We start from the raw sequence: 17,930 nt of genomic DNA on the forward strand, positions 1-17,930 counted from the left end.
AGGGCTATTTAAGCCTAGGACTAAGGGCAGCTGCCTGTTTGGGTCTGTTCGGGACAACTAGGGACTAGGGCCAGAAATGCTGCCCAATTCTCAATGGACCAGGATTGGTTCCAGCCCCTACACATCCCTCAACATGCAAACACATGTTCTACAAAGGCATCCAACTCATGCATCACAAACTGACCACAGGCAGATTGCATTGCCCCATCAACCAACACAATACCCTATATACAACACATATACACATATCCCCCACAACTACTACAGTCAAACACCTGCATTCTCACAGCCAACACTACTCTGTCCATTCCCACTAACACAACCTGCCATCACCCACAGAATACAAAACTACAGTATACATTCCTCTCAGTCTCAGCCTTCCAGATACACACTCTCTGCTCATACTAACCAACAACACTGTCTGCTTTTTGCTCCACACAGACCACCTGTCATCATAACAGTGCCTAAACCCTGCCTTCAAACACACCATCTACAAACACTCTTCCCCTCTCTTCACCAATTACACACAACCATACAATCCCCACATTTCACTAGACTACACATATTACCTCTTCCAGTCATCGCAACTAATACTAACTCCCCTGACACACACCCATCACCTCTTACACACCTCGTACATTAATCTCCAAAACACATCAACACCCCATCTAATACTCAAATTCCACTCACCAGCACTAACTCACATACAAATCCCTCACCAAAAACAACTACATCAATATCCCCTCTCACTATTCCACAAAAACAATACCGACCACAAACATCAGCACATCAAAGCAACACAAACCTACGTTACACTTATCGTCATACCCACTCCCACCCTCAGGACTACACAAAGAATACAAATTCCATCCTATATCCACCCCTACTTTCTCACTCTTCACAAACACCTACCACAAGCACCCCAACCCAGCAACTTTCATTCACTCGCCTCTCCTCCATTGCACAATTTAGAGCCTTACATCATGATCCACATGGTCCTCCACCACCCCTAACCCATACTCCATCCACACTAAACAAACGCAAACAAAATAAAAAACATGCCACTCATAGCAACCTCACATCCCCTTGTCTATTACATAATAAAACTACCCTACAAAAAACAGTACACTCCTCAAGGCTCTCTCAGCCACCAAGTCCACCACCCACACACACAGACCCAACAAAATGCCTCATTAACCTGCTGGAAGAGGAACACTATATTGAAAAGCCAGACTATTGTGAGCCTCAAACAGTTATCACAACTAGCAACACTCCTGCTTCAAGCTCACATTATACTACTTACCCTTCTCATAAACAAAACAACACTACCACTAACACACCTTTTCTAAACTGCCAGCTCATAAATGCTCGATCACTCTAAAAAAACAAGCACCACATCTATGACCTGCTCACAGACACACAACCTGACGTACTATTCATAACGGAATCCTGGTTGGGAGATGACATGGCACCAGTGTTGCACGAAGCAGTTCCTCCGGGCTATCAAACCATCACTCAAAACTGTATAGGCAAGAGAGGAGGTGGACTAGCTATTATATTCAAATAGGCATTGAACCTCAGTAAAACAGACAACATCTCTATACAAGGTTGTGAAGCCCTCCTTACCAGATGCCACCCTACTCCAACTTCCTCCTGTAACGTTCTCCACCTTTACAGACCTCCACCTAAGAACTCCACATTCCCAGATACTTTTCTAGACACAGTCTCAAACCTTATTACACTATACTCCAACCTATGCATTCTTGGGGATCTAAACATTTGGTTTGACAAACCCAATATGCCCCATCCAAAAGCTATCACCACTGGCCTAGGCGCATTGAACCTACATCAGATTGTACACAATCCCACACACATCGCTGGCCACATCCTAGATGTCATTTTTGCTAAGCCTGAACTAGTTACTATTCATAGCATCACGCCAATCACTTGGTCAGACCACCATATGATAACTTTCCAACATACAACTCCACAAATCAACACACCCCACAACTACTTACATACATACACCAATCGACCATGGAGCAAACTCAATTTGGATCACTTAGAAACACAACTAACAGCAAAAACAGATGTAGACACAATTAATTCTGTGCCAAAACTTTGAGTGGCTACAGGAAGCTTTTGATATCCTAATACCACTCAGAAAAACTAAACACAACAAAAGAAAACCAACACCTTGGAGAAACACAGAACTTAAAAAGATAAAGCAACAAATCAGAAAGTTGCAGCGGACCTGGCTCAAAACAAACAACAGTCAAGACAAACTGCAGCTACACAAACTTAACAGAATATACATATCATCAATCAAAAAAGCTAAAAAAAGATACTACTCAGACAGAATTCAGAGTGCTCAATCTACAACCAAGGAATTTTACAAAATTCTCAATGAATTTTGAAAACCTACATGCATGGAAGGAAGTCATCCCACTACTCAAGATTTCACTAACAAATTGGCAACTCACTACACAACCAAGGCACACACATTGGACTCCTATTTAAAACAGAAGAAAGCCATCAGCACCAACCCCCTTCCTAAAATACCCTCTAAGAATAAACCAACCCAACCTCTACAGTCCTTCAAACAAATATCCCAGGATGAATTTATGGATTTGGTCAAAGCAAATAGACCTTCTGGTTGCCCTTCTGACCCTTGCCCACCACAAATCTTCAAGAACATTCTTCTATCTACTTCTGCTGCCACACCTGTAAGAAGAATCATCAACAACTCTTTAACTACAGGAACGTTTCTTGTAGACCTAAAAAAGGCATACATACGACCTTTATTAAAGAAAACAAACCTAGACCCGCAAGACCCCAACAACTACAGACCAATCACAAATGGACCTTTCCTGGGCAAATTGATAGAAAGAGCAGCATTCGCCCAGATGTCACAATTCATTGAAGACAATTCTATACTTTCAGACTTCCAAACTGGATTCCACCCAGGAAGAAGCACTGAATCGGCACTCATAGCAATCTGGGATGATCTTAAAAACACAGTAGACCGAAATGGAGTTGCTGCACTGCTTCTCTTGGACCTCTCGGCTGCTTTTTATACGGTTGACCATGACACCCTAACTCAAAGACTCCACGAAGCCGGCATACAAGGGATTGCTCTCAACTGGATTACTTCCTATCTTCAAAAAAGATCTAATATCATCCACTCACCCCCCTTCTCGTCCGAACCCTACCTCACAAAAGCAGGGGTCCCCCAAGGGTCAATCTCTCGCCTTTGCTTTTCAACATCTACATGATATCTTTACCAGAACTGATCAATGATTTCCATCTCACATGCTACACCTATGCAGATGACACACAAATACTACTTAAATTAGAATGCCCCAAAAACATTGAAAACTCCCAAATCTTCAGTTGCCTCAGAGCCGTTGATCAGTGGATGACCTGGAGCCATCTCAAACTAAATACCTCCAAAACAGAAATACTCATATGTGGTGACTGGAAAAATTATGACCCTGTGTGCGTCTGGCCTGACGATCTCGGACCACCTCCTCAATTATCCAAGGAAGTTAAAAACCTAGGAATCCCCATGGATTCCAAGTTAACTATGAATGCCCAAGTGGAAAAATTAGCACAAACAAGCTTCATCACCTTGAAGACTTTACGACGCATCTTCCCCCACCTCGGATTCCCACACAAGGTGCAAGCTACTATCTCGCTTGTACTATCCAAACTGGATTATGCCAATGGCCTCTACCACGGATCATCTCTAGCTGTTATGAAAAAACTACAATGTATCCAGAATTCCGCAGCCAGGCTACTATTACATGTAAAGCTGCAAGCCCACATCTCCCCTGCCTTGAGAGCACTACACTGGTTACCCGTTGCCAGAAGATGCACTTTCAAGCTGCTTTGTATCACCCACAAAGCTATACATGGAACAGGACCACTTTTTATCAAAAACAAAATTACCAAATACATTCAACAAAGAAACCTCCGCTCAAGATTGGCACCCCGCCTTAGAACACCACCATACAAGAAAAAGACTATAGGTGGTACATCCTTTCTTGTCTTCAGAAAACTACTCAAGAGTTGGCTCTTTCCTTCATAACCACCATATTCAAACAACTATGAACTGCATATGCCTATGTTGATAAATATTTTTTCAGATTATGTGTATATTTCTATTTATTTATAGTTTCTTTAGAAAATATGTATCGCTACTATGTCATAACAATAAAATACACACACACTCTTTAAACCTGTTTGACTAAGTATATTGTACCCATGGTTCTAATTATGTATTGTATGTGCATATGTGTGTGTATTCATGTGTGTGTGTGTGTGTGTGTGTATGTGTGTGTATATACAGGGAGTGCAGAATTATTAGGCAAATGAGTATTTTGACCACATCATCCTCTTTATGCATGTTGTCTTACTCCAAGCTGTACAGGCTTGAAAGCCTACTACCAATTAAGCATATTAGGTGATGTGCATCTCTGTAATGAGAAGGGGTGTGGTCTAATGACATCAACACCCTATTTCAGGTGTGCATAATTATTAGGCAACTTCCTTTCCTTTGGCAAAATGGGTCAAAAGAAGGACTTGTCAGGCTCAGAAAAGTCAAAAATAGTGAGATATCTTGCAGAGGGATGCAGCACTCTTAAAATTGCAAAGCTTCTGAAGAGTGATCATCGAACAATCAAGCGTTTAATTCAAAATAGTCAACAGGGTCGCAAGAAGTGTGTGGAAAAACCAAGGCGCAAAATAACTGCCCATGAACTGAGAAAAGTCAAGCGTGCAGCTGCCACGATGCCACTTGCCACCAGTTTGGCCATATTTCAGAGCTGCAACATCACTGGAGTGCCCAAAAGCACAAGGTGTGCAATACTCAGAGACATGGCCAAGGTAAGAAAGGCTGAAAGACGACCACCACTGAACAAGACACACAAGCTGAAACGTCAAGACTGGGCCAAGAAATATCTCAAGACTGATTTTTATAAGGTTTTATGGACTGATTAAATGAGAGTGAGTCTTGATGGGCCAGATGGATGGGCCCGTGGCTGGATTGGTAAAGGGCAGAGAGCTCCAGTCCGACTCAGACGCCAGCAAGGTGGAGGTGGAGTACTGGTTTGGGCTGGTATCATCAAAGATGAGCTTGTGGGGCCTTTTCGGGTTGAGGATGGAGTCAAGCTCAACTCCCAGTCCTACTGCCAGTTCCTGGAAGACACCTTCTTCAAGCAGTGGTACAGGAAGAAGTCTGCATCCTTCAAGAAAAACATGATTTTCATGCAGGACAATGCTCCATCACACGTGTCCAAGTACTCCACAGCGTGGCTGGCAAGAAAGGGTATAAAAGAAGGAAATCTAATGACATGGCCTCCTTGTTCACCTGATCTGAACCCCATTGAGAACCTGTGGTCCATCATCAAATGTGAGATTTACAAGGAGGGAAAACAGTACACCTCTCTGAACAGTGTCTGGGAGGCTGTGGTTGCTGCTGCACGCAATGTTGATGGTGAACAGATCAAAACACTGACAGAATCCATGGATGGCAGGCTTTTGAGTGTCCTTGCAAAGAAAGGTGGCTATATTGGTCACTGATTTGTTTTTGTTTTGTTTTTGAATGTCAGAAATGTATATTTGTGAATGTTGAGATGTTATATTGGTTTCACTGGTAATAATAAATAATTGAAATGGGTATATATTTTTTTTTGTTAAGTTGCCTAATAATTATGCACAGTAATAGTCACCTGCACACACAGATATCCCCCTAACATAGCTAAAACTAAAAACAAACTAAAAACTACTTCCAAAAATATTCAGTTTTGATATTAATGAGTTTTTTGGGTGCATTGAGAACATGGTTGTTGTTCAATAATAAAATTAATCCTCAAAAATACAACTTGCCTAATAATTCTGCACTCCCTGTGTATATATATATATATATATATATATGTATGTGTATATGTTGTTTCTGTGCTTGGCATGTTCGTGGATCATTGCATGGCTCCTGGGTGGGTTGTTATACTAGATATCTATGAATTCCTGCTCTCATCTTATCATACTTATCTACTCATCATCATATGTCATGTCTCTATCAAACTATCCTCCATTCTCACTCTGACTCATCCCAAATCCCTTCTACTACTTTCATCTCCTAAATAACTCTGCCTAAGCTCTTCCCTACGCTTCCACATCTAACTCACTAAACCTCACTCTACTACTGTAACCTCCCACACAACCCTACTAAATTCTCCCGCTTTTATCTCACCCTGCTACTATGCTCTCCCTAACCCTTCCACATACTCTTCCCTCCTCCACCCCCCTTTACTCATCCCAAGCCTTTGGGTTGAGTAAATGAAGGATATACTCCCAATTAACACTTCTGGATTTCTTTCCTCCTCCACCCCTCCATTACTCCAGTCAATCTAACTAACAAACTCTCATATCCGCAGCTCAAATTAACTCATAATAATACTAAAACTGTACTCATTATTTCCCAATACTAATCCATCACTAATTCTTGTTGGGTTCCAGAGTAGCGTGCTACTCATCGAAAAGCACTTTGACGCCTCGTCAGACGTAGTAAGCGCTATATAAATACGATTACAGTACAATACAATACCTATAGGAGGAAAGTGAGATAGTGGGGGTGGATCAATGTGTGCTGTGCTTAACCCCTACCTGTGATTCACCCTCCTGTACAATGCACCCAGTAACAATACTATTAACATAGTTTGCTCCCAACTATCCCAGCCCCCACATTTGTCTGAAGACCTGAAAAGAAGTTAAAGATAGCCAAACAACAACTGCAGACCAACAGAGTCCAACTTGCGCATCAGCTTCCCACAGAGACTGGGATCAAGGTGCCTGTACGTCTCTGGAGGAGTCATCCTCTTGGGGTGGCAAACATGTGGGGAAGACCATCAAAAGTTAACTTAGAGACAAAAGCTGAGGTCACCAGTACATCTCACTGGCCCCCCACAGTTCCATTCCCAAGAATGGAAAAAAGTCCATCCATCACCACAATGGGCCTATCATGTGGAGCCAGCAGTGGAGGGGGCCAGAGACATTTCTTTGTCCGTGTTGCAGAGGTGTTTGCTGATGTCCCGCTTCGTGTCCTGTGTAGTTGTCTCTGTTAGGCTTTTAGCAAGGCGTTGAAGTCCGACGGTGGTCCATATGGGCCTCAAAGGTTCCCTAAGTGTATCTGGAGCTGGGGACGTGGACCCATCCCACTCTGGGGACATCATCTCCAGCAGGCCCCTCGCCTCTGCAAGGGTGCGCACAGAGCGTCTTCTGCCTTCCCAGGTGAAAAGCAGGGTGAAGAGATGGCACCATTGATAGTTAGTGTCCAAAGCCCTCAGTTGGTCCGTGACCAGTTTAAAGTCTCTTCTATGTCGTAAGGTTATAGGCAAACGGTCTTAGAACACTTGGATGGCATGTCCCCAAAAGACCAAGTCTGCTTTTTTCATAGCCGCCCGAAGGATGGCCTCCTTTTCTGTCAAAATTGGTCATGTGTTAGAATGTCTGGAGACACAAACCCGAGCAATTTGGTGCAGATCTCACACGGTGTGCTCTGCCCAACATCAGGGGAGGTGGCCTGTGTCCACCCGATCGCTTGGAGAAGGGCTGTTGTAAATGCCATAATGTCCGTGCCCTCCAACCCCTTCGGGACCCTTCCCCCTCCCGTATACAGATGTTATTCCATTGGCTTCGTTTCTCCAGGTCTTCTTGTTTGGCCTGGAGTTCAGTGTGCTGGTCCTCAAAGGCCATGACTCATCACCACAACATTTCATAATTGTCCGGCCTGGCATCTATTGTATGTCATTGCTCGCTCCCGTAGTTCCAACACATCTTTTTTAAGGTCTCTGATGCAGGTCTTAAAGTCCGTTCTGAGGGGGCCAATTTCGAAGCGGATTTCTTGAAGAAAATTGGTCATGAAATCCTCTGTGATGGGAACTGGAGTGGGAGCCTCCACAGGAGAGTCCTGAAACATAGTTGCCTTTTCCATTTCTTTGGAGGACGTTTTATTCCAAAAGGAGGTCACAGGGGTCTCCTTCGTAGTTTTATTGAGTGGCATGGCAGTGGGAGGTCGCCAGCTGACCACACGAAGGAAAGGCTCAGAGGGTCCACCCCAGTGATGGTTCCACCATGTTAAACATTCGACGAGTCTCCCTGTGCTTGTGCCCCTGCACCAGTGGGGCTAAGAGAGGGGCCTGGTGTACAAGTGGTGAGGGGTGTGGCCAAGACCAGAGCTATCAAGAAATGCTGGGAGAGTAATTTCCTCAGGGCATCCTGCGTTCAAGATCGATAGGGTGTTCACTCCTGTGATGCTTCCATCGATCCCTCTGCCAATGAGGTTGTGTTGTTGCGGTGAAGGACATGCCCCTCTCACAAATATCAGGCGTGCTCAGCCCAAGGCACTACTGGCTGGCTGTTTGAATGGTGCATAACAACCCCATTGCACGCACATGGGTGTGGGCCGGGGAGGGATGATATGCAGATGTCTCAGTGGGGCATATTAAGAGTCACCTCGACCTACAGGCCTTTTGTCTCCGCAGAAGAAAATGGCCCCAAGCACCCCCAAGACAGCACACTGCGGGAGAAGGTGCAGGCTGCTGCAATCAGCAGGGCCAATATGTCTGCCCCATTAGCCCCTGCTCTCTTGTGCCAGTCCCAGACTGTCCAGGGAATCTGCACAGTGGGGGACACGTGGCTGCCAAGTTCAACTGCCCACTGAGGCAATTAGGCAGCGTTAAATGCTGCTGAGGATCACCGGGGGAGGGGGGGGCACAAAGTTTATATTATCCTCCAGGCCAGGGGCCCTAAGGTTCCCAGGAGTGCGAAAGACCTTTTTTGTGGGCCTGTAGGGAGCTCCTCAGTCCCCAATGAGTGTCCCCGCATGGAGGTTGCCAATAGTACTGCGGGGCTGTCTCAGTGCCTGGGGCCGTTAAACTCTGAAGGGTGGAGGCGCAGGGCGTCGGTGTGCAGCAGCTCACCTTCTTCTTGTACTCCCTACCGGAGCCTCCATCTCCTCGACCTTTATCTTATGAGGGTTCCAGCACCTGCCGCTAGATAGTGCACACTTTTGAATGCCACTCTGCCTCTCCGCTCTGACCAGGTATCGCCGGTGTTGCCCCTGGTGAAGTTGCTGGTCTCTCCGCTGTGCTCTCTGCTTGTCAGTTCACCGTGTGTAGGGTCGCTCCTGGGCGCTGCCACAAGGATCAGTGCTTGTGCGAGTCAGCAATGAAGTGAGGGTGGTGAAGGTGGTCGGCCGGGCAAACACAGCACTGAGTAGAACAGAGCTCCCCCATGCACCAACTCAACAGAAGGTCAAGAGTCCTGGTTCAGTGCCCACCCGGGGGAGTGAGGGCTACCACAAAGCCTCAAGCAGTGGAACAGCGCAGGCCACGGCTCTCAAGGTGGCGGGTGCCGGGAGGCTGGGCTGCACAACAGGGCCTCTTTGCTCCGGTCGGAATTAGCTTGATATGACCCACCTGGTCAAAGCAATAAGTAGGGGGGCAGCAGTAGGGACACCTTCCCCCACTATCATGCAGTGCCGGCTAGCCCCAGTGCTATGGATGACACAAGAGTTATCACGGGGGACCAGAGAGACAGAGATCCGCGTCCTACTCCATTGCGAGTCAGGCCAGGACCCCATTTATTTTCTCCACAGGTATTTAGGCATAAGCAGTGCTTTAAATGGGCCGGTACTCTCCGGTACTGAGTACTGGCACTTTTTTATTTTGAAAGGGAGAGTACCGGCATATCTCAGGAAAAACGTAATACTTTTAATTGGAGAGTACCGGCACTTCTCAGAAACAAGCAGGTACTCTATTACAGAGTACCTGCACTTCTATTTTTCCATGTAAAGCACTGGGCATAAGTAAGTGTGTCCATGCAGTAAACAATTGACAAGCCAACCACACGGCCTCAAGTACTCTGTTCCCTTCCCAGCAATGCACTACCTTATCCAAAAACTAGAAGTGTGCTTTGGTGGGAAAGGTAATGGCCCTTAGGTGCGAGGTAAATCCACAGTAGATTGTGCAGTTTGGGTGAAAACAGCAGCTAAGTCCATTGAATCATTTGAGGGATTCTGGTCACTCACCTTGCACAGAAGGCACACCCAGAATAAGATGGGGTAGGAGGTGTTGAAGATGTCAGGTCATGTATGCCCCAGTGAAAGAGTGTGGAATGGTACAAGTGTGTCCCAGCAGCAGTGAGGCTTCCAAAAATCAAAAGGTGAGGTACATGCAATGGAGGACCTACCCACAGGGGTCTTAAAGGAAGCAGGATTAAACATTGAGGTACAAGAGCAAATTGTGGGCTGGACCTGTTACCCACCTGGAATTGCCACTAGATGCCACAGGTCATAATTTTGGAACAAGGCAGTAACTTGTATGTGAGGAGTCTAGAATAGTTGGATAGCAAATCTTCATATACTGAGGGATGCCATAATTGAATTCCCCCACATCTCTGTCAGCATGACAAACTCTCATACTTGTCCAGTAGGTCTCAGCAGCAAGCCTCAGCCTTACCTGAAATGGTGCAGTCAGAGGCTGTCGATGGCACATAATGGGAAATGGTGGTTTCTAATTTTCCAGGAATGATGGGCTTTAGGTTCATGCAGAAATGGACTGTCCCGTGAGGTCTGTCGTCTCAAGGGCACATCTGAAAGGATAATGGCTTCTCCATATTGGCCCTGATTACGAGTATAGGTGGTGTTTATCACACCAGATAAATAACAATACTACAGGGTACTTTATCCAGTGTAACAAATGACAGCCATTACGAGTTCTTGGGGAATCACATGCAGATGTTGTGATTTAATGCACCAAAATCCAGATGATGTGGAACATACCATAAGGTTTTCCCCCATTAAATTTCAGTAGGTTTGACCTGCCTAAATTTAATGAAGATGGAGTTATTTAACTCATTGAGTTATTTAACGCATCTGATAATTATCAGATGCATTAAATACCCAATAACTCATAACTCCAACCCGTGCATAAACAGGGGTTTACACACAGGTAGGAATTAACTGCCCATCTCAGAATAGGCCCAATGTGGTATTGAGCTGGCATTGCACATGCAGTAATTCTTTTCCGATCTTCACTCTGGGTGCACCAGCAGGAGAAAGGAGAGGATCTTTGGCACCAGGTCCCTCATATACTTCCCTCTTCCCAGACATAACAGTCAGCAGGAGCTGCTAGTCTCAAGTAAAGGCAGACTTTAAAATCCAGTTGGGGTTTGCATCACGCTTGTGCTCCCTATTGCTTTACAGATGAATAAAGTGAGGTCAGCAAATCATGTCTCCTCTTTTCTGAAAACAATACGTGCTGTCTCTTGATCAACCCAGCACCGATACAAATCAAGCAGTCAGTTATATTTCTGTATCCAGAGGCACAGGTGCAGGTTAAACCATGTATTTCCTTGATCCTTCACGTAGCCAGAGCGTTGCTAAAACCTGTCTCCCTTCCATTGCGTTCTTCTCTAGATGAGTGTGCTCCGAACACCCTGGAATGGTACTGGATTGCATGGATCCTTCCCCAGTACAGTGGGCAGACTCCTCAGCCGTTGCTTGGGTGGGTGAAAGGACTCTACGTTTGATGGTGGAGTAATCCCCAACCCCACCGTCCTTCCACAGTCAGGGGTATAATGACAGCCTACTTTACGGGGAGATAAAGCCCATAAACGCCTCAAGCAGCAGTCCAATTTTGACTTTACAGCTACATAAACACGATCTTATTCATGAAATTTAATTTCAAGTCAAATCAGTGTGGAGGCTGTTGGAGACAAAATGTGTTTTCGACATAGTTGTAATTTTCAATATTTTCCACGTGACATCAGTGTTAACAGTAGTGAAACCAGGCGCGGCTCCTCCACAGCACTTCCCCTCACTGCGCAGGTTGTCTTGGGCAGGCCAAACACACATGCGCAGTAGCCTCTCTCCAGCCCGGCACAGTGTTGCCGGGCTGCATAGAGCAGGCACAGGCTTGGGTGCTCCCAGCCAATCCTAATGCTGCTCTGAGCAGCATCAGGATTGGCCGCAGGGCAGTCTGGGAGCCTGTGCTTGCAGCCTGTCTGCAGGAGAAGAGCAGCGCGGTGGTGATGGTGGCGACGATTCAGGTAATTTTTATTATTATTATTATTATTATTAATTACACCTTTCCCACCCCAACCCGTGCGTGCGCTGCCCCGCCCCTCGTTAGCAATGTGAGCTGCTCCTGAGTGAAACCTTACTTAACCAAACATTGATAAAGCCAATAGGTCTGGTCTTGACAAGCAAATGTAAAGCTTACGTGTTTTAAAAAAATGTCATGGAAGCATATGCCACAAAAATAAAAAGAAGAAAATGTGTCAGTCATAACCTCAATTTTAGAGAAATAACCACTGTGTAAAACAGTACACGTGCTGCCCAGCATGCAGACGTCCTTACAACGGATATAGAAACCCTTAGGTTTTAATGTACATCACAGGAAAATGATTCTTCTTCGTGCATACTACTGGCTTTTAATTACTGTGAAACTTGAGAACATACTTTAAGCAGACAGCGATGACTGGAAAAAAAATACAAAAAGAGCTAAAAATGCATTTTCTTATTTTTTTAACAGCTGATGCCCAGGCAGTTCTTGGAAAGATACTACAAGAATGGCGTCAAATTTCTTACTATATTTCCAGATGCAACAGCCCAATTATTGTATCCTTTTCTGTTGTTGTTATGTAAACATGCACCCGATTTTACTATATCTTTTTTTATTATCTTTAATAAGGTATTTAACCTGAATCATTCAAGTGAAATACAATGCAAAGCTATCCACAAAGAGAAAAAAATATGTAAAGTGGAAATTGGTAATACCTCTGCAATTTTCCACGAACCGCAGTATTCAAAAACTTCAGAGAGCATGGCCACCTCCCCATGGGGCATGGAGGGCACTTGGTAGAACCTTAGCCCTGTAGCAGTAATATAGAGCACAGTAACTGAATATTCATCCTAGCCATTTACATATTGACCTCAATGTAAAGTTGGCCACATTTGTGTGCAGGATACTGTGTTGCTGAAATAATGTTTTGGCTTGTATCCTGAACACAAAAGTGGCTTTTACGAATATTTGACCCCAGAATAGGAAATAACATGTGAACCCAGAATCACTGTGTCCAAAAATGCATGCAGGGGCAAATCTGCTCCCTTTTACCATCTTATGTGAACAGATAGTGTACATGAGCACAAGGTCACGGCAGGGAACGTGGCAGGAGGCATGTGTTAGGAGTCTGTCAGGGGACAGCACTGGCTGCATGCTGGTATGTAGATGGCATTTTGGCCCCCCCCCCTCATGTCATGTCAAGGTGTCACACACTCACCTGGTTCCAACCGCGGAGACGATGCTGGACCTCAAATCCCAGCTGGGGCAGCTTAGTGAAACAAGTAACAAATGTCTGGTTCCAAAAAAGGGGGATGGGATAAAACAAGAAAAGATGAACTTGCATCAACGAGGGGGTGGTCTGCTCTTCTGTCTCATGTACTGCCTAGTGGGATTGGGACTCCCTGGACCTTGTTATCTTCAATGCAGGTGTGATACACTGAAACAACAAGAGGCAAAGTTACCCATAAATTACAAGGCAAAATTATCTCTCAGTTGTGTACACTATATGTACACTTACGGACTTCATCATAAATATTGCATGAGAGAGAGGAGAAACCATTTCAAATATAAACTCAAGATTTTCTGGCACTCCGGAGCATACAAGGTTTCGATTCAGACTGAATACAACTTCAAGGTCTAGAAGTTTCTCCCAAAATAAAGCTTGTCAAGAAACACAGTGGAAAACTTTCAGTTTGGGTACAATAGAGTTCAGAGAGCTGGGCCTCATGGGGGCTAATACTTATAGGAATCAGTCTTTGAATTATTTGCTAACCTATGGATTAGTGTGCACTATCCTGTGGGGAAAGTACTTAGCTATGTCTAGTAATTTAACTGGAATCTGAAGACGGCGGCGACTCGGTGCAAGAAGCTGAAGAGGAGGTGGAATCGTACATCATGAAGGAAGACACTGGAAGCACCGCAGATGCCAGGATCATCAGGAAGGCTTTGAAGACTAGAGCGCTGGAAGTTCCGGGTGCCTTAGGAGGTTAGTGCAAAGAATATGCTTACATAGGACTGGAATGAGGCCAAGCGCCAATGCAGGTTCAGAGGGGGATATTTATGCTTGAAGAAAAGAGTGTTCCAGAAGGCACATATCCCACGTGGAAGCGTGGAATATTCATGAGAACCTGTGGAAAGTCACATGTTACAAACAACGGCTATGAGGCCTGCAGGTGGCAGGTGCAAGCGGTAATTGGCAACAATTAACAAGTATCACGGAAACCCAAGTACACAATAGTACACTTCAATGGGTCACAGTGCATAACGTAACTTGTCCTAACAGTCTTGTGATAATCTGCAGGTGCAAAACAGACTAAATTTGCTTAGCAACAGAAGAAAAGGGTCAATGATTCAGGCTTCCATGGAGTGTTTGAGACAGGAAGGCACCACAAGGGAAGGATGACTTGCAGTGCTCCGGATTGCGAGGCACCACAAAGGACGGGTGACATGAGTCCAGCGAGTAAAATACACGGCACATAGGGCACAAGATGGAGTTGTGACAGAAGGAGTTAGGCAGTGCCCGAGACATGATCATCATGGAATTTTACCAGGATGAGTTGTAATTGGACAGACATGTTCCCTCTCTGGAATACTGGTCCACCCAACTTATGATTGGACCCATAGTTTCAGGCATCGGGCTCTTGTCTGGTGAATCAAAGAGCATCAACACATTCCCTCCAGTCTTCTAGATCTTCATGCTGTTTCTTTTTACTTCTAGTGTTCTCTGTGCCGCCTCACCCTTCAATCATTAGTCTACGTCAGCCAACCATTCTTTCAGTGAATAGCTGCCCTCTTCATCGATGCCATGGCTTACGCTCCGTTGGGCTAATATAAATGTCTTCTTTATTTTACTGTCCCTTGATTTAGGCACCAACCCAACAGGTATAGATTTGGGTTCTTGGGATAGTCCTATCAATACCGCTTTTAATCTTCTCTAACATTTCACTGCAAATTTGTTTCATGGGAGGGGGCATTTCCATATAAAATGGAAAAAATCAACTTCGCTCAGGGAACACTGGAGACACATGTCATGGTTGGTGTTATCACACTTTTTCAGCAATATTAGTGTCATATATTTGTGCAGTGTACATAATTCAAAGAAACAATGCTTTTCAGATCAAACTACCATTAATAGTAAAATCTGTAAGCAGAACATCGGAGAGACATTAACTCAGAAATAAACTGCTCATTTAGGGTTTGTCTAGCATCTAAAGAGGGAAAAAGAACTGCCTTCACCAGGTTTGAGAGCCCACCTTTGCAACATGAACTCAACAGAGTATGTGTGTGTGGTGCGAGAGATCCACCAGGGAAGAAATTTTGCCAGACATTTGTGCTGCCTTTCTATGACCAGAACCGGACTACTTACGAGAACCATATTAAACCAAACCGTGTGAACAGAGTCGTGATGGATCTCAGAATTCAGCTTCAATGTGACAGACGTGTGGCCAAGCCACACCCAGAGTTTTACCTTGATTAACATAATAACTACCCTTGAGATACACCATTTGAGGGCCTCCTTCAGGCGTGCGTTGCCTCCCATTTCTGCATCACGGGGCAAACTGATTAATAGGTTTCTTTCTCTCCAAATGACCCAAAAAAACTTGATATTATCTCTTTCCCAGTTGATATTCAGCCCTTTAAGTCTGCTAGAAACAAGTAGTAGTCTGATGGCTCCCTGTCCCAGCAGAACACAGAAAATATACCATGCCATTGTGTAAGTATTAACAACTTTGCTCCTTGTACGAGAGCCTGGTATTATGAGTCCTCTTTCATCTAGAGTGTCCTGAGAAATCCAGTGTGATAGCTGGGAGGGTTAATGTAACTCCATAACAGGTTTGTGCATGTACTACAGATCAGTAATAGTTTGAACTTCCTCATTCTTCAGAAGACGATAGAATGTGTACCGTTGTAACATCTGTTGTCTAGAGCAGCATCCTCCAGAAAATATAGCCAGTTTATGTAGGAACTCTTTCTTTCAAATAAATATTTCACAGGGCTGACCTGGTGGCTTTGGAATTGTGTGAGTAAGTGAGAAAATTTGCAAAGCGAAAGTGAAGAGCTGTTTTCCTTGGATCCTGTAAATGTGAGAGACAAGAAAGTAGAGTGAAAAATGACGCAAAAGAGATAACAAGGTAGGAGTCATAACCTACACCCATAAACCCTTACATCTATTCATAAATTAAGCATCAGCCCGTCTTTACCCATCTTTCTGTCCATTCACTTATCCATTAAACAATATACTAATTAATCTGTTACGTTTTTACAAGCATTATATAAATACAACCCAGAAGATCCTTCCTGGCTCAGGTATGGAGCAAGTTACCAATTTTGTCCTGAAGGGACAGACACATATGTCCCTCATCTCACATGGAGATAATGTATAGTGTCCACGTAACAATGCCAGAAACTCACAAGCATATTTAATTATTATTGTTGTGAATTCTAGCAGCTTCTTTACGGACGTGCTCATTCTTACGGAGCTAAATGCAGTCACTCAAAGTGAAGTACGCCAGTGGCTGAAGTAGGCTGACCCATTGCCACGTGCTGTATGCTGTAGGGGGCAGAAGCAAAATGTGAATGACACAATAACAGACCAAAGTATATTATACATATAATTTAAATAAAATTATAAGGAAAGGTATTGTCAAAGGCCAGAACTAAAAATGTCACGTGACATTCGCAGTAACATTCCTGGAAAGATGCGACAGGCACAGTTTTCCAGACACACTACTTGAATTAATGATTTCCATAGGGAACAAACCCGAACCACTGAGGGAACCATAAATCCACACCTGTAAAGTGCTCCTGTGAACTTGAGTAGATTTATGAGTTTTCCTTATTCAAACTTTCATATTCTGGGGAACTTGCTATTTTTACGAAGGCATTAGAAGCAATTTATGCAATGGAGGAAAAAATAGATATTGAAAAAAATAATAGGCGGCTTTGCTTTTAGGTCTGAGTGTTGTTACTAACGTACAAATAAATCATATTAGTGTGGTGACCTTACCTCAATGTAGCTATCCATCTGGAAACCTGGCAATAATCGTAACGCATGTCGGGAAAGATTTTTTGTGCATTGTCCAGGAAGAGAAGTCCCGTGACGCAAGAATTCAAGCACTCTTTGGATCCAGTGGCAAAGGCACCTGTTACCATCCGAATGGAAATGTCTGGTACGTTCTTGTAAAATGCATGCTTAAAGTTAACCCTTTTAGCTTTATTTGTACCTGCTGTTTTCCTTCTTTACTTTGTGTACACAAATGGCAACAGTCTAAGCTGAGGCCGTTCCTTATGGCACCATACACCAGCCAGGAGATATGCAGCCTTAGAATACAAGCGTTGCCAAAGCAAATAAGCCTGGCTTAGTTATCGAGTATGCGCAGACAACAATCAAGGCGCACAGACATATAAAACAGACACATACGGAACAGAATGCAGGCAGGGAAACATGCTCATCTAGGCAACAAATAATTTAGGCCCACATGCACACATATAACTACCAAATCATAATTTATTTTTTGGTCTGTAGTCTACAAAGAAATTAAATGGTGTATTTTTTTCAACATTATACAGACTAGTTTATCCCTCATAAATATCTGTAATGCAGAATCTACTAGATGAAGAAAAGGGAAGAAAAGAACAAGTATCGAAGGCATTTCACAAATTCCATTGTCTCTGAAAATTGGAAAGCTTAAACGGACGCAAAAACTCCCTGCTTTACATACTTGAGGGCTGCAGATTTTAGGTCGAGCGCGCTAGCTCTCTGACGTATTGTAATCTATCTGTGGGCTTTTATTAGGTGGAGCG

General features: G+C 44.2%; 1 protein-coding gene across 3 annotated transcripts in view; it reads left to right on the plus strand.

Moving 5' to 3' along the window:
• The window catches only part of ERICH6 (glutamate rich 6), a 176,012-nt gene that overhangs the window by 119,106 nt on the left and 38,976 nt on the right, over positions 1-17,930 (plus strand). For all 3 annotated transcript variants that reach the window (XM_069213356.1, XM_069213357.1, XM_069213358.1), the window contains exons 10-11: positions 12,597-12,682; positions 17,144-17,296. In XM_069213356.1, the coding sequence (XP_069069457.1) occupies positions 12,597-12,682; positions 17,144-17,296 (239 nt within the window). The remainder of the gene's footprint in view (positions 1-12,596; positions 12,683-17,143; positions 17,297-17,930) is intronic.

This window comes from Pleurodeles waltl, chromosome 11, assembly GCF_031143425.1.
Source record: "Pleurodeles waltl isolate 20211129_DDA chromosome 11, aPleWal1.hap1.20221129, whole genome shotgun sequence".
Classification (NCBI taxonomy): domain Eukaryota; kingdom Metazoa; phylum Chordata; class Amphibia; order Caudata; family Salamandridae; genus Pleurodeles; species Pleurodeles waltl.